Source organism: Emydura macquarii, unplaced genomic scaffold (assembly GCF_026122565.2).
Source record: "Emydura macquarii macquarii isolate MOO-44397 ecotype Brisbane River unplaced genomic scaffold, CSIRO-AGI_Emac_v2 contig_3122, whole genome shotgun sequence".
NCBI lineage: Eukaryota > Metazoa > Chordata > Testudines > Chelidae > Emydura > Emydura macquarii.
Window position 1 is genome coordinate 5,955,900 of NW_027133259.1, and position 27,331 is coordinate 5,983,230.

The window sequence follows — 27,331 nt, forward strand, 5'->3', positions numbered from 1 at the left end:
TGTAAAAACTTTGAACTAACATTGGAATGAAAAACCCTAGGACAGTGAGTTTGTTGCTACTTTTTACTTGCCCCCTCTCCAATACTAGCTTGCATAGCGCAAACTTGAATAGGAGCAAATTTAAGACCAGCCACTCAATCTGTCTTTCTACACACTGTTGATTTCAATGAGATTTTTTTAAAAGGTTTTAGATATATGCCAACAAACATGCAGCTCTCATGTTATATGGTACCAGGGAAATCAAGCTATTCCACCATCTGTTCTTGCACTATCCATCCATCATTTGTTTATTTCACGTAAAGTTCATTTTAGAGTTATATTCTATCTTAACTATCTTACTTGTGTGCAATCTATTTAGCTAACTCTTTGTTCCCAGTGTGCTGTCATTTTAAATCACTGAGGCCTGTGCTCCCTACAATGACAGTCAGCAATCTTGTGTTCAACTGAGTGCAGGTACAGCAAGCAAACACACACGCTGGGCACTCACAGAGAGCTTTTACTTTTGTTCTTTCCTGTTTTCATCATCTGAAAGATTATTCAGACTGAAGGAATCGGTTTGCTCATTGTCTATAGAAACGCACAATACTTTGCCTCTTGCCAGCCAGTGATACAGATACTAGATAACAATAGGGAAAGTGAAATTGGCTCATACAAAACATTACTCATGCAAGTTGAATTTATTCCTGCAAGTGACCTTATTGAACGCAATGAGAGTATTCATGGGACTAAGGTCTATAAAAGTTAGCCCTAAAAAAGGGGACTTGGGGAACTTCTATGCCATGTGTTATACAGGAGGTTAGACTATATGATCATAGAAGTCCCTTCTGGCCTTAGAATCTATGAACTATCATGCGTTCTTCTAGGCCATGGATTCTCAACCTTTGGTTGTGAACAGTCATCAGTGGGTTATGACCATTCTACCCTTCACATATTACTAAATAGGAGCTGGGTCGCAGCTAGATGGGAAAAGAGTGCTCGGGGGTTCCAGCATGAAAACGGGCAAGAATTTGGCTACAGAAATTATGTTGACAATTTGAGACCAAATGTGGATCTCAGACATTGGGGTAAAACTGGAGTTACTCCAGCAGAGTTAATATCATCTGGTGCCTTAGTCTTTTCACTGTAACTACAATCCATTTAACACCTCTCCCCAGTAGCTTTCCATCTCAAATTTGCAATATCTGTTTGCAGGGAGGAAGAACAATTAAAATGCATATCTAAATATGTAGAGTGTTTCCATTTATCCAGTATTTGCACTGATTACTCAAAAAAGACTTATTTTTAAATCGTGAGAGTGTGAAGGTATGTTTGGAGATCCATTTATAGCAGCAGCCAGATGAGCACAAAATTCCACTCTCAGGTAACATCTCCCAGTTTGGGCAGTACCATATGTGACCAAGGTATTAGTATTCATGTTTAGCTGAGCTGATGACACACAACAAGTGCAACATGCTTATATCGGATATTATGAAAACTAAGATCATTTTCTTCTTAATTTTATCACATTCTATACTGATGGTATTTGAGGGTTGTTAGCAGCCCCAAAAAATAGCGTTAAAGAAAAAATAATGCATCCAAAGAATGCCACAGTAAATGTAAGCGTTCACATTTAAGTACATTTGGAATTACCAAACCTTTATTAAACAGGCATTGGTCACCACTTGCTTTGGATCTACTATGTCCACCAGGGGCTCCTTCATGGCAACATCTCTAATACAGGTCATGTCGAAGCCATACACATTCTCCCACCCTGTCAATGCAAATGGATGTGTCAAAGGTGAGAAGTAATACAAATAAATAACTAAATCAATCTTTTGCACTTTGTGTAGCTGCTTCTGTTCCAGAATCTCAAAGCATTTCACAAACAATTAGTTAATTTTCACAGCACCCCTGTTAAATGAGTAAATGTTATCTGCAATTTACAGATCAGGTAACTAAGGCACAGGACGATCAAGGCCCACAATGTCAAAAGTGGCCTCTTGTTTTGGGTTCCCCAGTTTCTGCAACACCCGAGATCAGCGGACCCTTTTGCAGACTTAGGCATTTAAATGAGTTGTCCAAAACCACACAGCAAGTCAGCCAGTTTGCTGGGAATAGAACTCAGGAGTCCTGGATACTTGTCCCTTGTTCTGACTTTTAGATAACATTTAATCTCATAGGCCTTGATCCTGCAAAAACATGAGTAGCCCCATCATGTCATGAGAGTAAAGTTATGCTTCTCTTTCAGTGTTTGGAGGATCCAGGCCTTAATTTGCAAGTACATCATGAGAGAATGCCTTCTAAAAGGCTTACAAGCTTAGCTAAGCTGGTTGGGTATTTGAAATGTTCTGATGACTATCAGTAAGTGCCTTTTATCTAGCTGTGTTTCTTTCTTTGAACAAATGATCCCCTAGGGGGAAAGTACACTGGCTCTGCTCTTATGGTTGACATTTCTTTGTGAAAAAATACAAAGAAATGTTACTTTTTTAGATTTGTTTTTTTAAATCAAAATCATATTACACTCTCCTGAACTAGATGAGTCAAATTCCATTAAACCACAGTGCCCCATTAAAAGTCTAATCTTGAAAGTTACAAAAGTCATGTGGGCTGCGATATATGCTGAGCAAAAGAATAGCTGGAAAGGTACTCTGAGCATTTAAAATATTATTATGCATGAGAACAAGCAAGGCAAATTGTCAAACCGTGGTAGGGAGCAGATTTGCAAAAACTTCTCCTCTCCGAACACAGCAGTTGAGTTCTTGGAATTCCCAGCAGGGTCAGAATTGGCAGCAATAGTAAAAGATCAGTAAGTATGATTCCAAATTGCAACACGTTCGGCAAAGATGTATTCAACCTGATCGCTTTCTTTGACAGGGTAACAAGCCTTGTGGATGGGAGGAAGCAGTGCATGTGGTATATCTTGACTTTAGTAAGGCTTTTGATACTGTCTCGTATGACCTTCTCATAACAAACTAGGGAAATACAACCTAGTTGGACCTACTATAAGAGGAGTGTATAACTGGTTGGAAAATTGTTCCCAGCGAGTACTTATCAGTGGTTCACAGTCAAGCTGGAAGGGCATATTAAGCGGGGTCCTGCAGAGATCAGTTCTGGGTCCAGTTCTGTTCAACATCCTCATCAATGATTTAGATAATGACACAGAGAATACATTTATAAAGTGTGCGGGCAATACCAGGCTGGGTGGGGTTGCAAGTGCTTTGGAGGATAGGACTAAAATTCAAAATGATCTGGACAAACTGGGAAAATGGTTTAAAGTAAATAGGATGAAATTCAATAAGGACAAATGCAAAGTACTCCACTTGGGAAGGAACAATCAGTTGCACACATACAAAATGGGAAATGACTCCCTAGGAAGGAGTACTGCAGAAAGATATCTGCGGGTCCTAGTGGATCACAAACTAAATATGAGTCAACAGTGTAACAGGGTTGCAAAAAAAAGCAAATATCATTCTGCGATGTAATAGCAGGAGTGTGGTAAGCAAGACACAAGAAGTAATTCTTTCGCTTTACTCCATGCTGATTAGGCCTCAACTGGAGTATTTTGTCCAGTTCTGAGTGCCACATTTCAGAGAAGTCCAGACAAAGTTCAGAGAAGAACAACAAAAATAATTAAAGGTCTAGAAAACATGACCTATGAGGGAAGATTGAAAAAACTGGGTTTGTTTAGTCTGGAGAAGAGAAGACGGAGGGGAGACATGATGACAGTTTTCAAGAACACAAAAAGTTGTTACAAGAAGAAGGCAGAAAAACTGTTCTCTTTAACCTCTGAGGACAGGACAAGAAGCAATGGGCTTAATCTGAAGCAAGGGCGGTTTAGGTTGGACATTAGGAAAAAGTTCCTAACTGTCAAGTTAGTGAAGCACCAGAATAAATTGCCTAGGGAGGTTGTGCAATCTCCATCACTGGAGATTTTTAAGAGCAAGTTAGACAAACACCTGTCAGGGATGGTCTAGATAATACTTAGTCCTGCCATGAGCGCAGGGGGCTGGACTAGATGACCTCTCTTGGGGTCCCTTCCAGTCTTACGATTCTGTGATTCTTAGGTAATGGTATCCTTTGACTAGGCTGTTAACTTACCCACTTTTGAGGGGGAGGAGTGACTCCTACAAATCTGCCCCCCCTCCTCCCCTGCTTTTTCGACTCTCTTGTGATTTCTATTTTTAGTCACCCAATATTGGTGTGTTTTCTGAAAGCCCCAGCTTCTTTAGTCATGCTATTACAGGAGAATCTCAGATTTCATTTTTAAAAAGGTGCCAAGTTTCCTGCAACCATAAGGGCTATAAAAGCTGGAAAATATAAACCCTAAAGCTCACAGATCAGAAGGCAAATACCTCCTGCTTCCCCACCAAATAATTATTTTTTAAACAATTTCATGATTTTTGGGGCATGATTTCTGGGCACCTTCTGAAACACCCATCACTGCATTTGGAGTGTGAGCAAAACTCTGGCTCCCATCCCAAGAGGAACAAGGTGATGGGGCAGAATAAAAGTGAGGTGTGATACTAGGAAGGAGTTAGAAATCTAGAGGAGTGATAATAACATGATGGGAGAAGAGACTGGGAAAGAAAAGAGAAAAGAAGACAAAGAGGGAGAATACTGATAATATAAATAGGGAAGAAACGTCACATCAGAAAAGAAAAATGTCTTGGAGAAAAATAGACTTTTTGGGAGGGAGAAGAAAAAGAACCCGACTCATTTAAAAAGGATGAAAAAAATTACAGACAAATAAATCAGGGGGAAACCAGGATACTGAACATGTCTGAAGAAAAGACATCAAGATATAGAAGGGAAAGCAGAAAACAGGAATGAAAAAGAAGGCAAAAAAGTGGGAGAGTCCTTTTTGGGATGACAGGAAGCAAGTTTTGTTATTTTACATGAACTGTGCTTCATACAACATTTTATAACTATGATTTTATGGTAATCTGTCTTCTGCAACAACAAAAATCTGAAAACATTCCTTGCTTTGGAGATGGAGGGGATGACAATCTGCTTTGAATGTTATAGATGATCCTTGTAATAGGCCCAGTCCTGAATTCAGTTTTCCCCTCACATGGTGCTAATGACTCCCATGGTGCTCAGTGGAATGCATCCTTCCATGGAAAAACAAGGCACCCTCAGCCAGGACTTCAGACAGAAGAAGATCAAGACACCCCCCCCCCCCTTTTTTTTTTTTTTTTTTTTCCAGTCAAGTTGTAAGACTGGGATGATGCCGATGAGGGATAAGGGGTGGTTGTGTGTGTGCATCTGCGGGGTGATTGAACCCACTAGTTCTTTTCCAAGCTCCTGCATACCACATAGTCTTAATAAGTAGATATAGTTGAAAATTTTCCAGTTAAACTTCTTTTTTGACAGAAAAAGCCTTTGAAGCCAAAACAAAAGTTTTTGTGAAAAACGTGAATTTTAGTAAAAAAAAAAATTGTGAAAAAAGTTCATAAATTTTTTTTTTAAACATTGAAAACTTCTGTTTTGGTGGGGGAAAAGTCAACTCATTCTTGCCTTCTTAATTCTCCACCCTCTTTTTTTCTCTTCTGGAAAAAGTAAAATTACAGTATTCCCCATCAAAATGAAATGAAAAATTATGTTTAGAAATTTTTTCATAAAGAGAAAATTCACAGAAAATTTTGAACAAATAAAAATTTCATTTTTCAAAAATGTTGTGAAATATCATTTGTTTTTACCAACTCTACTAATAAGCTATCAATGGTTGCCACTTAAAACCTTTACGATTTCCTTTGCAAACTGTTAATGTTACAGCTGTACTTACTAGTTAAGAACAGGGAATAATATAAATTTCATCCGAGTGCTACCACTGGGCTAGCAAAACACTGCATACCTCTAGGCAGTCACAAGTGTAGCTTTTTATGATAATTGTCCTAGATGGCACAACGAAGTTTTTTTAAAAAAAAACCCAAAACGCTAAAATCCAGGAAGTTCATATTTAGGGAAGAGTTACAATTTGGGAGGCAGGGGACAACAATCAGACATTTTTTATCTTTTTTTTTCAAACCACAATGTTCTGTTCATGTTTCCCCCCCCCCTTAATATAGTTTTCCATATTAATGATTTTTTCCTTGTGTTCATCTGCATATTGTATTGCACCCACTCCCTTAAATTTCTCAGCAGCTTCTCTTGTAGCAAGACTTTGCCAGAGGGGAGCTTGCAGCAGTGTGGCAGGATTGTTGTTCTCAGCAGGTGCAACTAAGCAATTGATGTAAAACAAATTCAGGAGGAAGGATGACTCCCCGCCATCCCCACCCCTCCCAAAAAATAGATTGAAATTCAAGCCATGAGATCCATGGGCTTGATGGAATGTGACAATGAAATCAGGGGAGTGCTATATCAACACAAGGAGCTTGCTTTTCATCTCACTGACACAAGTCTAATTCAAGAGCAATTCCATTTAGTTCAATTGGCCTGATTCTGATCTCACACCTGGTTTACACTGGTGTCACTCCATTGATTTCAATGGAGTTTCTCTTGATCTATGTCAGTTTCAATCAGACTAGAATAAAGATGTGCCTATGCAAAATGCTAATATCAGCAAGGGCAGTATGTATTTTCACAGCCGCTGAGACTGTTAAAACACCTAGCAAGCAATAGCTTTAATTTTTGGCCGTATGATCATTTGGTGTAATAGTCAACAGAGCTATATTGATTTACATATCGGAAGATTCAAGTGTATTAAAATTAAAAGTAATTCTTAAAATGGCAGTGCATTTTCTCATTATTTCAGGCAGTTTGCAAATAACAAACGAAATGCAAGAAAACCACCTAAGGGTTGTCTTGTCTAACCATTTTGTTTTATAATGAATAGGCCAGATTCTCCCCTCACCACTGAAGTCACACTGGTGATAATTAAGATAAGTGAGAGGAGAATCATGCCTGATGTATCTATTATGAACAGTCCATAAGGCTACTCGATAGCATTTGGTTTGTTATTTGAACGGGGAAATCAAAATATTTCCACGGAGCTGATCACACAGGAGGAATGTGTTAGACATGTACTTACAGTGAATTTTGAAGTCCTTGTACTGTCTGTCTTCAATTGCTACCATGTACAAAGCAGCCCGGTCTGGAAACATAAGCCCTCCAGGTTTCTGTTGATGAATTGTGGGGAAATGGATCTCGTAATCTATTCACCTGACAAAGACATCACATTTTGAACTGCACATACAAAAACCAGACAAGCACCACCCAGCATGCCTTTTTTGTTCTCTTTCAGATTGTCGCATCAGCTTTACTATCGCAGGGATTCTTGCGCCTTGTGGCAATGATGTTAGATACACAGTGGCTATCAGAATTGTACCAGCTGTCGGTCAAAAGCAAAGCTTACTTTTAAAATGCAAGGTCTCCCGGTTTGCATAGCTCTCCATGCTAATCTTTCTGTTAAAGTCTAAGAGAGGGCACTTGGAAACGTAACTGGTTTTTGTGTTTTGGTGCTGGTGGTAGTAGGAGGGGAGGGCTTGTAATTGGAGAATAAATGGCCAGACCTCCAGCAAGGAGTATAACATGCAGAGTACCTACCAGCCACTTGTCTCGTGCAAAGATGACTGTGTTTAGCATTGACTCATAGAAAAGACAGTAACCCATCCATTCACTGATGATGATGTCTACTTTATCCACCGGCAGTTCAACTTCTTCCACTTTACCTTTAAATATTGTGATTACTGGAAAAAGAATCCAAAAGAAATAGGTTTCACATAATAAAATGCCTGACTAGAAGTACCTCACTGGTGAAAGATATTCTACCCCTGCTTTTCATTTTGATTTAAATGGATGGGCCAGATTCTCCTCTCACAGCAGCCTAGATCGGGAGTGACTCCACTCAAGTTCATGAAGTTACACTAGTATAACACCCGTGTAAGGGAGAAGTGGATCAGGCCCGCGCAGTATATAATAAACAGAGAATCCTTCGGATATGTCTGTGCTGCGCACGCCTTTTGGCAGCATGAAGAGTACATGCACTACATGCCCCGCCCCCAGCGTAGATATAATTACCAATGCAGATGGTGAGGTAGGGTTGCAAGGTGTCTCGTTTTTGACCGGAGAGTCCGGTCGAGAGGGGACCTGTACAGTGTCCAGTCAGATGTACTGACCAGACACCAAAAGTCCGGTTGCTGTGGGCGTGAGGGTGTGGGGGGGAGGCACTGGATCATCAACCGGTGCCAGCTCCTGCTCAGCCAGAGCTGCCTCCTACCTGCATCTCAAGGGTGGGCGGGCAGGCTCCGCATCAGGTGCTGCAGCTCCCAGCCCAGCCCCGGAGCAGAGGGATCCCAGCTGCAGGGGGAGGGAGAGCAGCGGGCGACCGATGGAGGGAGGAGAGGAGTGAGCGGGGGCGGGGCCTCGGGGGAAGAGGCGGAGCAGGTTTTCAGGGAGAGGTTCTCGTGCACCTGCTGTAGTCTCCGGTTTTCAGAAATTAGAAAGTTGGCAACCCTGTCAGGTGAGGCACTTCTTAGGCAAGTAGAGTAAAGACATGCCAGCCCCTTAGTGCATACATCCGACACGGCTTTCCACATGCCCGAGCAGTGCCTGCCCCTATTTTTAGGAGTGTAGCGGCCAGCTCCCTCCCCACTGCTGGAGCTTTTCCTCGCCGTAGGGAGATACACACCACAGTGTGGATACAGCCTGCTTTTCACTGTGGCGGGTAGCTGCACCTACCCTACACACCACTGGTGTACAGTACAGATACATGACCTTAGTAGCCATACCACGGGATGTTGGCAAGGTAAAAAACATGTACTGAAAAAACATTCCTTACCTGTGACTTGCAACATCTTAGAGTATCAACCTTTGGAAGCTGGCCTACATCTAAATCTTCAATACTGGGATTGTAAAGAATTCATCTAAAACCCTGAATACACCCAGCCTCAGGCGGTGTTTGGGTTCTAGGGCTGTTCTCTAACCCATCAGTCCAAGTCCATCAACATTCATGGAGCTAGGAGCTGAATCTGATCTCACACTGGTTTTGCATTTGCTTATCTTCACTGATGCTAATGGAGTTGCTCCTGATTTTCATTGGTGCATGTAAATGAAATCTGCATTGGGCATGTTACAGTTTACACAGTCCTAGACCCACAGCCACTACCCTGACCTCTCTCTCACAAAACTTGCCCCAACCTCAATCTGTCCCTAGCTACCTTCTTCCAGACCCCTTCCCAGCTCTGTCATAATGCTTTCTGGAAGCACAAGATGTCTACCACCCCTATCTTCCATCTTTGAAAGTGCTGGCACCTCCCTCACCCCCACTCCCAAGTTCACCAAGGTCTTCAAGCTAGTAAGCAAGAAATGGTTCAAACCTCCACCTCCACAAAGCAGCAGAAGTGGGCAAACAGTCCCATTCCTGGTATAGCGACTGCTACACTAAACTCAGGATTTTAGACAGACACCCCAAATGTGTTAGTTCAATAGTTTGAGAACCCTTTTGGATTCCATGCAGCAATGTGCTAGGGATTATGGGGCAACTCATCTAGTATAAGAATGTTAGGAAATTCAAGCCATTTAATATTACGCCTCTGCAACTTGATGTTTCCTCACTTTTCATGCTCAGGGATCCTCAGCCCCAGGATTCTAAGGATTAAACTGAAAAATATTTCTGAGACAAGTCTAATTTACTGTTGTCTTTTATGTTGCTTTTAATTTCTTTGCTCGTCACCCACCCTTGAACAGTGAAATTTAGCCTTTGTTAGTGTCACTTCCTGGTTCTCATACACAGCACAATCTGTTGCATTTGGGTTTATAATGTTGCAGGCAGATGTTTAAATTTCAATTAAAGTATTTTTATTGAAAAAATGTTTTAATTTCATGAAAATATTTCTATTTGTATTAGCAACTATAAGGCCTATTTACATCAGCTGATGATCTGATCTATACAGTAAGTTTTCCCTTACTAACTTTCTGTCTCCTTACTAATGCCATAACACTACATGCAGCATAATCGAAAGCAGCACTAGAAATGTGTCATTATTTTCGCTGCTATTCCACTTTTGCACAGTAGGAGGCAGTAGTGTTGCTATGTCATGCACGCTCATGCTCTTTCTTACAAGCTTGTGCCAGGTATCATGCTTTTCAAATGCAGATACAACTATCACAGTGTGTTGCCTGGCTCAGAAACCATACAACAAAATCAAATGAACCTTAGTCTGTTTTATCCTGGGGTCATGTAATTTTGAACTATTTTCACAAACATCTGTCTTTCTAGGTGCTGTGCATAGAACAAAGAGTAAGGAGTATAATGTTCAGTCTTAAGTACAAGACGATGGCTGACATTTAACAGCAATTTTAGAACTTGAAATTCTTCAGATCACAGTAAATCTGATTTCTTTATCAATGGTGTATACTTTTCCAGAAGGGGTTGTTATCCCTCTTCTTTGGACCCACTTTCTCCATCCTGACCTCAATTTTCTTCCTTTACCTTCTCTAGCAGATGGTTTTCAGATTTCAAGTTCTAGGAGATATAAGGGGAAAGACTCTTGTATTGAAGATTACTTAAAGTTTAGCCAGAATTAATTGAGATGTTTCCACTTCATTAATGACATCTTTGTGTGATATCTCTAAATTCTGTTCTTTATGCTAATCTGCAGAAATGAGGTCAGGGAAGAGAAGGATCTTCTGTTTTTTGTACACACATTCTTTCTTATATCTCGCAACTTCCAGAAAGAACCTATTCATGATTTCTGATACCAACAAAAGAAATGATAAAAATCCACCTAGGTTTCAGTCATTGGAGTGTGATTTTATTTTAAAACACAGACTGGAAACCCCTCTTCATTCTGGCCTTGTCCACACTATGGTGAACAACCATTGTATGGGCAAGGGGTTGAGTAGTACAATTCACAGGGAAAAAATGATTCCACAAATGAGCTGGGACATCCTAATGACTCTTGTACTGAGACAACATATCTGATTTTTCTGTCATTCAACCCGTGTTTCTGGAATAACATTGCTTTCAGTTACAACTTCAATCTGTGCAGCCATCCCTGACATAGGTACATTTTGTAGCTTCAATTCTTTTCCTAGCATGCATTGTTTCTCTTTGTCTATCCTTATATCCATGCTTGGTTCTTGCTTTCCTGGTAAGTTGAGGAGGGGAGTAAAGTATCAAGGAAGAAGATTTATTCATATATGTCTCTGATTAACAGTTCATCTTTTTCACCATGTCCCCTCCCTGGCTGGACTCTCCGAAGGCAGAAAAGTGAGTTGTTGAGTTCCATTAATAAAATGGAAGGCCCCAGTACAAAGAACTTTGTTTTCTTGAATTTGAATTAGAATTAATTAGAATTGGTCAAAAATTTTCAAGCACATTTTTTTTTCATCTCCAAATTACTTTTTTTTTAAAATCACAGCCTGTTATCTTTTTTAATTATTTTTGCTTTTTGCAATATTTTTCATGTCATTTCAATTGCAAATTGTATTGAAAATATTATCAAACATTATTGAAAGGAACATCAGAATATTTTGTTTACTGAGAACCTATTTTTCAGTAAATGAAAAACGTTCATAATCATTTTGTTTTGTATAAAAAGTTGATTAACAAAATCTATCACGATTTTTAAGAAACTGATCCATTTAAAACCCAGCAGAAAGAAAACAACTTCAAAATTTGACTGGTCCATTTGTGGTCAGGTTAGAAAGACTGGATTAGAGCTGCAGTTCCTTTAGCAGACAAAGTTTTCCTTCCCAGGAAATGGAGCAGGCAAAATGAAAACCTGGACCTGTTAGGGTCTGATGGTAAAATCTGGGTTGATATCCTGACCCCATTGAAATGAACTGGAGGTTTGCCATGGACTTCAATGGAGCCAGGATTTCAGTTTTAAGGTTCAGTAGGCTTGACACCCATAAGTTGGAGTGGAAAATAAGAAAAAGCCAAGAAAAGAACAGACACACACACACAGAGCAAAGACAAGCCGAGCTCTTTCTTCATTCATCTTGGGTTTTTTAAATTCTCCATCCTTGGAGAATGACTAACTTGTTCATAGCCATCCTTTCAGAATTTTCCAATAGCTCTTAGGTTGAAATCAAGGAAACTTGGACAAATTCAAAACTCAAAACAAAGTTCAGACAAGTTCCCAGCATCCACTGGGTAGTTGTTAGCATCACTCCAGTTAAATGATTGAATTGTTAAGGCAACAATCCATAGTGCATAGCCTTAAATCTATTAAAAATCTCTCTCTTGAAAGTAGGCCAAGTCAGTTGGTCCATGGTGCCTCTGGTACCAACAGAGGTAATTGTTAAGGAGGAGGAAAGAGGGACTGAGGACATGCATCCTTAAGCTTAAATGACCATATAGAGCCATACCTCCATCTGTTACAGACACAGAGCCTGACTGTGATCTCAGATCAGCTTTGCAGTGGTACAGCTCCATTGGCTTCAGTGGATCAACCCCACGTGTGCATTGGTGGGACTGCAGTAACTTTCCAAGTATTATTCCATCTTCAAACTGAGAAGAATCAAGTCCATTTTCTTTAAATATCCTGGACAGCTCACTCAGCAGAGAGAGGTAATTTTATCTCCCATGGAACACAAACATAAAAGTCTACACAAACACCTGCCTTCCTTTCCAAAATCATCTGCTTCTTGACATAACACACTGGCACCTCACTCCGACTCTGCTAGCAGGTTTGGACTTGCCTGCCTTTCCCCAGCTATCTACAGTGGCTGTTTTGAAAACCATTCCTGTCAGGTGTTTTGTCAGCACCACATTAGTTTCAAGGAGCTGAGAAGGTTATTAATTTCAGAATGGCTGAAGACTTAACTTGCAGACTGCAGAGGGGACACACAGAGAAGCTTGTTAAATTGCTGGCAATGCTATGTACCAGTCACTGAAAGAGGAAAAAAAATCACATCATCTGGATCAACAAAGAATTATAATAATAGGCCCGACTATCCCCTCCTGTAGTAAAACTCTGTGAAGCGGGAGGAAATTCCATTCTGGGGATGAGGTAGGTCCATCTGAACAAAGACCCAGACCCTGTGTCTCCACACCAGTTTGAATAAAGAGTAGTATCAGCGAAGTCCATTAATTTACATTGGTGGACAACCAAAGAGCTCAAAATGAAGGCCAACATTTATAAACAGAGCTTGATTCTTCTTCCCCTTACACTGGGAGGGGAAGAAGAGAGGGTTGTAGCAAGGAAAGCAATTAACAAGAGTGTTTAAAATAAAGCATAACCCTACTTTATCTTACATTCTCTTCCTAGTTGTTTTCCTGTTGCAACCCTCCTGTAACACAGACACACTCACTTATTCTACCTTTATAGAGTTTGTTGCACCCATTTTGCACACCCCTTGAATCAGTGCAAGTGACACGGCTTTACCACTTGTAGTATGTTTTCTCACCTTTCTCTGTACCATATAAGTGATACCCCACAGTAGCAAAAGTGCAAGGATCATGTATTGCTGATACAAGGTATTACAGTTCAGTTATTTGAGTTTCAACACAAGGAATGTACATGGATCATATCTAGTTAAGGGCATACTTGTATATTCCCTGGATGATCATATATGCATGATCCCTCATGCATTTGGCTCACAGACTTTCCTGGAAGCAGCACTCACATCACCTCTGAATGTGGCCCATTATTTGCAATTTATACTCATTTATTCTGGTAGCAAGTGCTCTGTCATTTTTTCCCATGAGCACAGGCTGAAATCCAAATCTTGTGAAATAATCAGGGAACTCTTGTTTGAAAAAGAATCAAACGACTCTTGACTCACGTTAAAAATGTTTCAAAAGGGATTTGATTATGCAGAAATACATACTAGGAGTGTATTCCATTTGCCTTCATTTAAGTTACATCCCACCTAAGCTTTCAATTTAATATAACCTGCCTCAAAGTATTATGAGTTTATATCAAACCGATTGGAACAACCTACACGTTCTTTCCCACTGGTACTCCTAATTCAAAGGTGTACTCCTCTCTAAATACTCCCTCTCTTGCTTTCTTTTTTAACCAAAAATGGAAATAGAGGGGATGAGATGAATCACTGAAGCTAATTGAATTCACAGCACCATGTGGATTAAGTAACCCGTTTGGTTTGAATAAGGCTAACTTTACAGCAAAACCAGCCTTGATCTGTTTATTCTTTTATCATAGTAGCAGGTATCCATAGTTCTGTGGAAGGACACAAGTATGCTCTGATTCTCCTCTCCCTTTCATGGGTGAAAACCAGGAGTAATTTATTAAAGTCAATGGAATTTCACCATGACAATATTGGTGTAAATGAGAGCACATATTTTACTTTCAGTAATGCTAAAGGTTGATCTAGATCTGGTTGCATTATTTGTTACAAATAATTAGCTGCCTTTGTAGTTAGCAAATCATTCAGAAACGAGTCCTGACTTTCTACAGATGTATTCATTATTTGTAAGTTTTCTTTCAAATAGTTTGGACAAATAATTTTTCAAACTATGAGTTGTTTGCAAACTATTCCCTTTGCTACAAGACACCCTTCACATTTTGTGATCAGTTACCAGAGTCACATGGTACTGTGTCTGTTCCCTGATAGAAACATTTGAAATAGGAGAATAAAAATATAGTGATTAGAGATGAATGAATTTTCCAATATTAATTTTTGGACAAATCATTATTTATGCTAAAATGTGTGAAACTTTTAGGAGTCACAGAAACTTTCCTGAACACCTAGCACTAGTACAAATATTTGTGAATACCAAATAACAGGACCACTATGAAACAAAACTCAATATTTTTACTCACAGAAATAATCCCAAATCATGGGCGATGGAGAGGGGTGGGAGATTACTGTTTGACCAGTACTAAATTGAACTGTGTGATACTGAAACTGTGTGTTAAATTATTTGGAAAACTTGGCATTGGAAAACTATGTTCTGAAATATGAATTTACCTGGATTTTTCTATGTGGCTGCATCATTTTGGGGAACAATGAAGCCAGCACATGCTTACTGTCCCACTTAAACTCTATTTTAAGATTTAAATGAAGCATAGAGGTGAATTTCATCCTTCCAGAATATGCTTGCTACATTCAATCACCATTCAGGTACCCTACTTTCATCACATGTCAAAACGTTCCTGATGATTCCTTTGGGGTGAATTTTAGCACTGTTGACAGCTGCCAGAATGACAGGCCTGGAGACTGAAATCTTCTATTTATACATATACAGCTTGGGCCGCACGATGTCACCAATGTAAAACACCTTAACAAGGCATGGTGTGAGGGAAACTTGCCCTGCCCACTGCCTGTGTTACACAGTACCTGGTTTTTGGTAAACAGTGAGCTCTCAGTTCAGCACCTTTCACCGGCTCTAAATTCACTTTAAAGGGTTTTAAAAATTTTTTTTACTTAAAGCGTCTATGAGTTATAGGAGAGGAGAATAGAATCCTTGGAGTCAGGGCTTGCTCTCATTTATACCAGTGTAAATCTGGAGACATTCTATTAACTTCATTCCAGATATACACTGTTGTAACCAAGAGTAGACTACAGCCCTTCGACTCTCTAGAGAATGGTGCATCTTGGCAAACAAAGAAAGAGGGATTTACAATGAGTTTTGCACTGGTGTGAACTAATTGGCATCAGTGGTGTTACTCTGGATTTCCACCTATGTTAATGACAGCACAATTAGATCAAAATTCTTCATTATGGAGAATCATAAATTAGATGGAACTGTTTGCAAAAAGGGAATTTGCCCAGTCACTGAACCCCACACAGAAGGCTTGTAGGAGTCCTGTTTCGTTGTCAGATTTCTGAACATAACACTAGAAATAGGTCTGAATCAATATCCCAAACCACAGAGCTGAACACCTCCCAAGCATCAAGTGTGTTTGAAATCTGAACCAAGTTCTAGATTAGAATTTTTAAAATAGCCCCCATCTTTATAATAGGCTGAAACCGCCCCCGATCTAAACAGCCATAAACACTGAAATCTGTATCCAAATTTTTGCACCTTGAGTTTTCATGCTAGAGAAGAAACAGGATTCGGTTAGAATGAATATAAATGGGATTCTTTACTGAGACTACTCAACACACACAGATCCTGTGGTTTTCTCTCGTTTTGTAGCTCCCAGACTGTCTGGTTTAGTTTCACCGCTCAGAGCTCCCTACATCTCAGTCTAGACTGAGCAGTTATGAAAGGTATTGCTGACTACACAGCAGAGAACACTGCAACTGCTTTTAACGTTTAAAGAATAACTTTGCAATCCTTTCTCTGGCAAAACTAGAGTTCAAGTCAAGCAGAGTTTTACTTGAGAAAAGACTGGTTGGCAGAGAAGCCAGTGCACTTCCAGCAGGGTTTTCTCTGGGTATGTCTACACTGGAAAGTTAGCCCGAGATCTAAAGTGGGTGATTACCTTAACCCCCTGCTGTCCAGACAGAACCTCTTACACAGGCTTGAGGATGCTTTAAGGCCAGGCTAGCAAACACCACTAGGCTTGAGCTCAGCATGGACTTGAGCTTCTGTTTCTCCTCAGCCCAGGCAGGCAACCCATCTGTTCTGCTGTGACGACATAGGCTAATCAAGTCCTCCATTGCATGCCCACGATTCTGCCTCAGCCATATTTCCTTGCTCTCTACCCCTTCCCTTCTTCTGCACGGAAGTCACCTACACTACCTCGGCATTTAAACCCTGATTTGCTAAATTTCTGCTTGCTTCCACGGGACTTGAATAGACCTGCTGCGTAAGAAATCCTCCCCCCGCACTCTGCTGCAGAGTCCTGCCTGCTGGCCAGAAGCTGACAGCAGCAGCTTAGCCACTGCAGCTCAGCCCCAGTTGACAGCAGCGCAACTTAGTGCCGTGCTAAGAGCCACAGGATGTCCTGCCAAAAGTCTGCCCCAGCGTGCGGGCATTTAGTACAGTACCTCTGTGAATGCAGCGACATGGCTCTGGCACAGAGTGGTAGGGCTTTGCACTAGGGAATGCTCTGCCAGCGCTAGCCTACCCCTGGCTCACTCTGCAGTGAAGACGTACCCTTCAGGAGGGGCCCCTAGATTCTTGAGCTTGCCCCCAACCCCAGTTTGAAAAGGCCTTCTATAGAGATCACCTATTTGCTTTGGATTGGGGGAATGACTGAAGGAAGCATTTGGAGTCTACTTTGCTACATGGAATTAGCAGCTAGTTAGAGTCATTTACTTTTATTGCATATAGGCACTGCTGTGCTCTGGATAATTATTGCAGGGTGGGTTGCGATTCCCAGTAATTGCCCGGGTGCCTACAGCTGTAAATCGGTATCTTTTGTTTTATATTTAAATATAAATAAATACATCAGCTATATGTACCAAAGCATCAATTACATGTCAGCTACACAACAGAAATCAATCAGAAAGCATCGGCCCCAGTCAGCCCCCATTTTTCTGCAGAAACTATTCTTAGATGTCTTACTGTTGTCCAAGTGGTTCGCCTTGATAATTTTTTCCGAGTAGTCAGATATACTGGAGCATTCAATCTAAAGAAGAACAGGACAAAGGAGAGCTTTGTGTTAAAGACTTCAGACATACTGAACAGAAATATAAAATATACCTATTGAACATAGCAGAATCTATAGGAAACGTGCAGCCATAGGCAGGAGAAAACTCAAGGCTTTAGTTGCAGTCCCACAATGGAGAGGGTGATATCTCAGTGTGAAAACTGTGAAATGTGTGTCTTATATGTGAGACTGTCTCTAAAACCATCTGCATATATGAAAGAAAGAGGTCATATGTAGACTGCATAGCACACATCATAATAGCTTAATTTATCCCAATTATTTCAGAACCTGTTGTAAAACTCTTTTATGTTCCTCTGCGCCCCACCGAACCTGCACCCCAACGCCAATCATTAAAAGATCTCAAGAGGATGAATGGCATGTTGCAAAATTTCCAAACACAATTGGAAAAACATATGCTTCCAAACTGTTCAAGTTGTGTCAACATCCAAACCATTTCAGTGCTTGCTGTTTGGAAAAGCAATTATTCATCAGTTCCCTGATTTACCAACTTTGACAACAATGTGATCCATTGAAAGGGAATTTAGAAATGTTCATATACGAAATTACTGATATATTATTTCATGTATTTTTAAAACAGCCTTCAGAATTCTTATGTCTCCAGGACCTTCTTCGAGGGCTCTCTTGTGTCCTATATCAAATGCTGTGCTGCTTCCCACATCTACTTTGGAGACTCATGCTCAGATTCTGCTCTCACATGGGTTTTACACCCATGTGACTCCATTGGGCCTGATTCTCCTCTCATTAACATGTCTGTATTTCAGCATAAAACTGGAGACTCAGAGCCATGGACTTCAGCAGAATTACTTCTGTAATGTAAGGGAGGTTTAAACTAGTCCTTCAGTTATTCCTTCCTGGCCTGAAAAAATGTACAAACAACATCCTCAATAGCACCTGAGGAGATGTGGGGCATAAGTGGCTTTCCATCTTTTTTTCTATTCTCCATAGTGGCTTTCCCTCACCTTTCCAACCCCATTTCCCAATCCTGGCAGCCAGGAGCCAGCGAGGTCCTTGGCACAGGTTTCAGCAGCCTCCCAGGTGGTTCCACTTGCCTAGGCTCAGTGGAGCACATCGTGCTTTGGCCACATCCCCTGCAGCCCACAATATGTCCCTATGCTGTAGGAGTGGAGGCTGGCTTTAAACCACCCAGTCGTTCAGCTATGCAAAGGGGATGTCCAGCTGCTCCAGTAAGCTTCTTTCTGGCTGCTTTTTGCTATCTCAGCAAAGAGAGGTTGGAAGCAGGAATTGGTTGTTACAAATAACACCAACTTCCATCCGTAGTGGAATGAGGCTGAATCACATATAGGAGGCCAAGTAGGACAGGTATTATTTGGGGTGGGAGATGTCTAGCAGATGTAAGTGGAGTGCCTTATCTGGTAGCTGCTTTCTATGCTAACCTGCAAAATTCATTACAGTTCTCAGATTCCACCAACAGATGTTCACAGGTGATGGTCTTGCCATATTTATGAAAATATCACGACCCACCTACACCCTTAGTCAGCTCGGTGCCCTGGGCTTTGAAGTCAGACAGTAGTAGAATGGGATGTGTCTGGGACAAACTCTGAAATCTACTTTGTAGTGTAACCTTCATTTTTGGATTAGGACATCCATTTTGTACTAGGGACCGAACTCATGTCTAACCTTGCCCAAGTAAGGTGACTATGATGTATTCTCTTGACAGCCACCCTGCCCAGGAGAGATGCTTGTTGCCTAGTTAAATGACTATAATGGAGAAACTATCATGGAGCAGAAGAGTTGAGTGCAGACTGGGGTAACAGGATACATCTCAGGTCAGGGGTTCTCTAACTGGGGGTCAGGACGCGAGGTTATTATGGGGGGAGGCCACAAGCTGTCAGCCCCCATGCATGCCGTGGCTGCCCCGTGCATGGCTGACAGCCAGAGCCCTTCAGAGCTAATTGGCCGGAGAGCAACGGCTGCTTGCCAAGTGCTGTGAAGGCAGTGCCATCCACAGCAGCAATGCAGAAGTAAGGGTGGCATGACATGGGGGTGTATGGCATGGTATGGGGGGGGGGATCATCACTTTTTTGGGGGGTCATCAAAGCCTGAAATATTTTCAAAGAGGGGTCCCAGGAAAAACATTTGAGAACCCCTGTCTCAGGTCTTTTGTTATTCTGCAAAGAGCTGTGACTCTCCAGTACTTTTTAATAATACAGCAACTAAGCCTTTGTTCCTTGATCTCCTGTCCTGGTGTCCCCAGAGGAGTGGAGCTAGAGGCCAGCATAACCCCACAGCTAGGTGGAACTCTGGGGGAGCATGAGTAAAAAATTGCAGGGGCGTGGGAGACCTGTGGCACTGGTTTCCGGTATTAGAAAAGCTGGACTGTGGAGTCCCATGTCCCTAGGAAGAGCTCAGACAAGAGGTCTGTGCCAGAGAATGTGCCCTACAGACCCAGAGTTAAAAATAGCCACTAGATTACCTAGGCCCAGGAGGCTTTGAAGCACATGGGACCCAGCTGTTGGGTCCACTTACAACAGGTTGGTGGCCATCAAGAGGGGGACTGGACCAGGCTGTCACATTGACCATAAAGTTTTTTGAAGTCCTGAACACTTTAGCTTGCAAAGTTTGTAAGTGCTATGAGAGAGAGACTTTTCCCTGCAGAGTTTATACATTCTTCAGCTCGCTCCTGTAGGGTTGATAAGTTCTGCAAGAGAAAGCCTTTCTTCTTCACTTCTAGAAGCTCTGAAGCCTTTCCCTTGAAAGCTCATAACTCTGCTGACACTTTCAGCCCCAGCACATTTATCTGAAACCGCTGATTATCCAACTGAATTGATTATCTAAATAAATTATAATGTCCATTATTACTCACAGATAATCCACTAAGAAATGGTACAGTGTAAAAATGAGAGAGTAAACTCATTAGCCAAAATGCTATATTTGGAATAATAGAATCCTTTGGGTTGGAAAGAACCTTGTACTAGGTCATCTAGTCCATTCTCCAGCATTATGGCAGTATTAAATTAATTATCTATTATCATCTCCCTAGGCAGCTTGTTCTACCGATTTTGAGCTATTCTGAGAGTTATAATAATTTTCCAGATATTTTACTTAATTTTCACATGCTGCAACTTCAAAGGACACAGTCAACTTAAAATTCACATTTGTGGCAGAAAAAGTGTACCTACTGTTAGAATTACCACCTGAGACAACTGTAACTGAAAGAGATCAATTTGTTTAGTGTGTGTATTTGAGAGCACTTTTTGATTACGGTTGGTTTCACTGCTTCCTGTGTAGCATGAGTCATTTAGTCAGCTTCTTCTTCATTTATGTGAGTGTTTCATTCATAAAAAGCAGAGAGAAACATATTTTGTTGAAATAGGAACGTGCAACTACAAAAACAAAAAAATTGAGAGAGTTACTCAAGGGCAGGTATTGTATTTGAAATTACTTTTAACTTTTATTTAAAAACTGACTACATTTCAAGTTGATGATGTCCCTTGTTTTTTCCTCACTGGACTAATGGGAGTTACTGATCTTTGTCTTCTTTTAAATTCCCCTCTCTCATATTTATAGATAGATAACTTTCCCTCTATCCTATTCTCACCAGACCGCATGGGCTCAGTTCTCTCCAGCTTTCCTCATACATCCTATTTTAAGTCTTTGAATGAACATGAAATGAGGGGTTAAGAGCCATGGCTTCTGTCCCCAGCTTTGCCATTATCTCTTCTTGACCCTACACATGTCACTTAACCTCTCCATACCTCAGTTCCTTACCCATGTTTGTAAAAGTGCTTTCAGATCTGTAGAAAACTGTATTTTTTACCTTCTGAAGTCTCCTAATTTGTCTCTCTTTCTTAAATGTGGTGCCCAAAACTGACCTGATCGATCCCTAAGCATCGCTGGGCAGTGCACAACAATAAGTTTGCTTGATTTATGCTGTTCTTATTGCTACAACCCAAGATAAACACGTGCCTTTTTTGTAGTTGCATCTGATTGTTGACAAGAATTCAATTTATATTCCACTAGAGTTGCTTTAACTGCAGAACTGCTGCCTAGCCAATGTCCCTCCATTTAAAATGTGTGCATTTAATTATTTCTTCCTGCATGAACCACTTTACATTTGCCTTTATTGAATTGTCTTGATAGATTTTTTCAATCTACATCACCGGTACACTTATGATGAATGTTGTTATATCGTATAGTGCTGGGACATAAATATTTTCCAATTCCCGTAGCTAACTAGGCAACATTACCTCAATATCTGGAGTAACTACTGAGGCACAAGTGGAAAGTTTTAAAGTGCAACCACTGTACCCTTCAAACTATTTGTGATTTTGTCCCAGCTTTATGTCACCTGCTAGTGTGATTAGAATCTTCTCTTTATCCTCCAAGTCGTAAATTGAAACATTGAATAATGCTTTAACTTGAACAAACCCCCTGGCAAACCACATGCAATATCTCCTCCAAATTTGACACTGAACCATGTGTAATCCTCCATGCTCTAATTTCCAATGGTGATGTCATATGGAATCATATAAAATGCCTCACTAGAGATACTATGTCCAATTAATTTATTTTAACCACTAAGGGCTGAATTGTGGTTGGCCCTTATGAAATTGCATGGGGCAGGGCGGAAGGATTGCATAGAACTTCTGCTTTTTGTGTAGCTCGTGTAAGGGCCAATCACAGTTGCACTTGGTGCACTTGAGAACACCAGGACTCCTCCCTTCCAACACCCGTGCTGGACTACTCCAAAAGGAGTGAGGAAATGGTAGAGTCCTGGCCTTACCCCCACCCCTGACTCACATTTCCCTATGTCTTATGTTTTAATTGGATTTCTGATTTCTTGTGTTTATTGCTGATACCTCTTGAACTGGTTACAGAGACATCTAAATGTTTGGAGGTTGCTCCCCAGCCTTTCTAAATGGAGCTGTGCAGAGGACACAAGTTCCTTTTCATGAAGAATTTTGAGATTTTTAAAATTTGACTTATTTCCTGCTAGGAATAAAAATCAAAAGTTTCAAAATTCTCCACCCAGTAAAATTCTGGGGCGGGGGCGGGTGGGAGGAAATAGTTTTGGCTCAATCAAAACATTTTGTTTCAATTTCAACTTTTAAAAAATGGTGCCATATTATAATATATAATACAAAATTAAAAAAAAAAAGTCTAAACAAAAAGAATTTCAAAACCAAAAATCGAAACATTTCTTTCCAAAAATTCAAAGTGGAGCACGTTGTTAGAAGTCTCCCCTCCCCCCAGTTTTCTTCCAAAACCAAATTCCAGAAAAATCAATCCAGTTTTCAAAACTCTTTGATTAGATAGAATTTCAAGTTCCGATAGAATATGGTCCCATTTAAGTTTCTCTGACCAGCTGTAATTCCAACTCCATCTGTCTGTTCCCAGCTCTGTCTTCGATTTGCTTCTCAAATGCGAATTTGATCTCCTAAATCTTTCTTCCATTTACTGTCTCTTCCCCTGATACACTGACCGTTGATTTGCATTGCCAGGTTTTTGCTCCTCGTTGTGTCCTTACCACTTCCTTTTTAAAGAGTGCCATTCTTGCTTGCCTAGAACACAGGAGACTGTATGCTTCCCTGGATGTTACAATGGAGCCCATGTGATCCATCCTGCCCCCACTTACCAAGAAATACAGATCAATGGTTCCTGAAGTTTACACACCTGCCTTCAAACCTTCTTCCAAGAAAACCAACAATTCTAGTCATTGGTCCAAGGAGAGAGAGAGCATATACCCTCATGCTAGATTAAAGAGCTAAAAGCATTCGTTATGGTAACTTGCTGTTGCTTTATAATGCTTTCTGTATCATGGGTTTATCTTCTAATTTAATTAAAGCCCAGTTAAACTAACGTCAGCCATATGTCTTCATGTCCTAATGTGTCAGTTCAGAATTACCTTTGCTCCCTGGTTTGGCTAAAAACACCACAGAATTCAGATAGTTTTGATGCAGGAGATGGTTCTTTATTCACATTATGCAGACCTACAGTACTGGAGCTGGTCTCAGGTTTCAGGGGTGAAACAAGAAGTTCAATAGCTATTCACTATCCCACCCCAACTAGGAACAGGCCACACTCCTGCTCCCTTCTCTATGTTCTTACAACAAGACACCCCGTAAGCTCCTACTTCAGCTCTGTGGCCTGCTCCCATGGCCACACTGACCCTCTTTCACTTGTTTGAAACTCATAGATGCTACTAGAAGGTGATGGAGGAAGAAGGCAGTGAGAAAGGAACACATTCAAGTACTTGAATTGATAGACAAGAGGAGAACTAGACAAGAGAACAAGTGAACTGGGACTTGGATGAGAGGAGAAGGTGATAAGAGAACAATTAGACAGTGTTGTTAGTGGCTTTCTGGCTGATAGCTTAAGTGTGTACCATGGATTGACATTAAGAAGTCAGCATTTACCAATAATTCACACACGTGGGCTATCTGAGGTACCACAGTTATTTCCTATTTTATATGTAGAGAAAAACGGGGGCACCTTAGGCAGCCCTTTGTAATAACTCTTGGAAAACGTTGGCTTTTTAACATGCACTAAGTCCCAGGTGATGTGGAGCCCTTCGCTATCACACAGGTAGTATAGAGTTCAGTTCTGTTCTGAAAAGTGACTTTAAAAACGCCATTGCATGGGGCTCCATGTTTATTGTCACTGAGGTTTCTGGTCAAATGTGCTTAGTTTATCGGAAAAGATACGTTCTTTCTAACTGCCAGTCCTGCATATTCAGTCTAGGTTCTAACGCTAACAATTGCAATAGTGGCTTCTGATTTGGCTGTCTCCATTCCGTACTGCCGAACCTGACACAACTGGTGCCTCGGATTAGGCACCCAAAAATTGTGGCATCCAAAATCAGTGGCCACTTTTGAAAATTTGGGGTTAAGAGTCAAGCTGAGTTCTTTGCATTTCATGCATCGTCAGTAATAGTACAGATCCTTCACTTAGGCCCTCAATTACATGTGTCTGGGCAAACCCTTTGTCTTCAGTGCACAGCTGCAACTGACTGGAAGTTAGTGAACAATTTTGTTGACGATGCAGAAGAAGGAATAAAATTCAGCTCTCTCGCTTTCTGAGCTAGTTTTGGCTCTGCAGGGTAAACAGGAGTGAAAAGCAATAAGAACTTATTTCCGTCATTTTGAAATCAGCAGAAATAACTTTGAATACACCCAGGGAGCAGACCTGTTGGATAAGAAGATGCAATTTCTACATAATCACTTCTCAGAGTAGAACTGCCCTTTAGTGTTCCCAGCATACAGTACATTTAAAGTAATCATTCCTTGCCTTTTCTGAGAAGTGGGGTAATGGATACGGGAAGCCTAGAGATGCTTTCTGTTTCAGCTCCTCTGGTTGTAATGCACAGGGAGTCTAGATTGGAGGAATTTGATTCTGGTGCTTTTTAGGTCCTGAGAACATCAGAAAAAGTAGCACCCTTCCTATCAGCTTTTTCAAGAGGAACAAACGCCTTTAATGATTGCAGGAAAAAGAGATTGCAAATATGTTTTGAGTAGGATCAGTGCAGGTCACATGCATAACAATCACCAGGAAAGATGGAACAGTGAAAAGAGGGATCCCTTCACTCTTTGGAAAGGACATCATCGGCCAGATCCTTGGCTGGTGCAAATGGGCACAGCTCCACTGAATCAATGGAGCTGCACCCATTCATGCCAGCTGAGGATCTGGTCCAAAATGTAAGGTTGTGTGTCAAAACAAGACATGGAAACACATGTAAAAAGAAAAGAGAACCTACTTTTTTCCCCTCTCTCCTTCTCAAAAACAAAGTTGTTAGGAAAAATTCTTCTTACCCCATACACCTTCTTGGCTCCTGCCTTGGCCGCAAACATTGAGAGGATTCCCGTGCCACTTCCAACATCCAATACAATCTTATCCTTAAAAACATGCTTATTGTGATACATGGAGTTTCTATATGTTAATGTGCGCACCTCATCCTTTAACATTTCCTGTGTTGAAAGAAGGCATCACATGTTTACTTATGGTGTAGGAGTCATTGTGTCATTAAAATTCAACATATTTACCAGCTGAAGAGCTTTTCAAGTGCTTTGGGACACACCCAGGATTCGTTACACATCAAGACAACTTGGAAATGCAAACCACCAAGAAATGAATCATTAAGGATCAGCACCCTCTCATTCATCTACTCTTATTTCCTTCAAATAGTCTTTTACAGTTAAAAATGGTGACCAGAAATTATAGTCAATCCACAGTACTGCTGTGGGCAGAAGCAAAAACCATGCATACCTCCTCAGTTTTTCTCCCCCCACCAGGCATGCAATTCTTGGGCTTTCTGCTGAGACTGCCAGAAAGAATCAACCTTGTGGTAGTTGTGGCAGTCTTTATAATACAGACACCTCCACAAGGAACTGGACTTAGACCAACTCCAATAGGTTTCACATAGGTCACCAGACAGACTGTAGAAGGTAATGACGGTCACTACTTGCCTGGATTTGAATTGGTGAATTAATAATACATAGATGATGGTTTTCCCCCAATAGGTGGGGTAGATATATCAGTCCTCTTTTACGAGTTAGGGGTGGGGACTGCAGCACAGAGAGATTTAGGACTAAATTTTCTATTGCTCATAATTATGGGAGCCCTTCTTGGGATTCCTAGGTGTCCTTACTTGAGCACCCAAAAATGGAGGCAACCCAGTTGAGTAGACGTGTTGTGAACATGTCAGATCAACAGACTTGCCCAAAGTTTCACAGCAAAGAGTTTCAGACCTAGGAATAGCACCCAGGTTTCCTGACTCACATTTTACTCTCCCATTTCCTGCACCTCACTGCCTCACTACTAGTAGAGTCTTAGTCCAGTTATTAGTGGGTTTGTGTGTAGTATCTAGAGGTTATCTCTTGATCACTCCCTTCAGTCTTTCATTTCCTCCTTCTGAAGTTGCCATTGATGGGGGCCAATTCCTTTCTTGCACCAATTTTACATGAGTGTAACTCTAGTCACATCAGTGGAGTTAATCCTCATTTACGCTAGTATGACAAAAACCAAACAGATTGGGGAAGATTTTAAAAAACACTGAAGTGATTTAGGCATCTAAATTCCATTTTCAAAGGTGGCTTAGGCACTAAGGAGCCACCGGGGCTTGTGGAAATGTTATCTATTATGTCGAAAAGGCTGTAACTTTGCTTGCTCTGGCTGTCATCACTAAATTTTAGGCAGTAGGATGAATGAGTGCTGAATGACAAGATATAGGAAAGCCCCAATGCCCAGCAGATGGAAGCACTAGTGCATAAGCTTTCTATACACCAGTTGCTTACCTGTCTGTCTGTCTGGGTGGGTTACTTTCAAGGAGACTGTTTATATCCATAACTGTTGATGTGTAAGGGGACATTTTCTCATGGAGTGGGGCTTGATATAAAATCCTGAAATGGGTAGAGGTGGGAGTCTGATTCCACTTAGCATGAAGTAGGAGCTTCTATGGGGGCGTTAAGCCTGATCCAATCCCCATGTTTGTTTGCTCCTCGCTACTGATCTGAAATGTTATGGCACCATTTAATGTGTCCTGACTGTGTATTTTTAGGGCCTGATTTTCAAAGACTAAATATATCTTATGAATGCAAAATTTGAACTCAGCGATGAGATTTTCAAAGCTGCCCAGGGGATTTTCATTGCCAGCTGTCAGTATTTGGAATGGAATATGTCTAAATCCTTTTGGAGGTTTTGAAAATAGATTTAGCAGTTTAATTTTATATACTCAGATTTGAAATATGTTTCTGTAACTTCTGTAACAGATCATATCCTCCACATTTCTGCATGAAGAGGATGCTATTAAACTACCCAACAACTGTCAGAAGGAAGGAAACAGTTGCACTGAAGTTTCACTTCTCCCTCCATTCCTGTGGAGAACCCCTCTGTGTGAATTATGCATATCTGGGGCTTTG

General features: G+C 40.9%; 1 protein-coding gene across 2 annotated transcripts in view; it reads right to left on the reverse strand.

Moving 5' to 3' along the window:
* The window catches only part of PRMT8 (protein arginine methyltransferase 8), an 88,928-nt gene that overhangs the window by 16,481 nt on the left and 45,116 nt on the right, over positions 1–27,331 (reverse strand). For both annotated transcript variants that reach the window (XM_067531022.1, XM_067531023.1), the window contains exons 3-7: positions 25,226–25,381; positions 17,351–17,414; positions 7,525–7,667; positions 7,010–7,097; positions 1,635–1,750 (exon numbers count right to left, since the gene is read on the reverse strand). In XM_067531022.1, the coding sequence (XP_067387123.1) occupies positions 1,635–1,750; positions 7,010–7,097; positions 7,525–7,667; positions 17,351–17,414; positions 25,226–25,381 (567 nt within the window). The remainder of the gene's footprint in view (positions 1–1,634; positions 1,751–7,009; positions 7,098–7,524; positions 7,668–17,350; positions 17,415–25,225; positions 25,382–27,331) is intronic.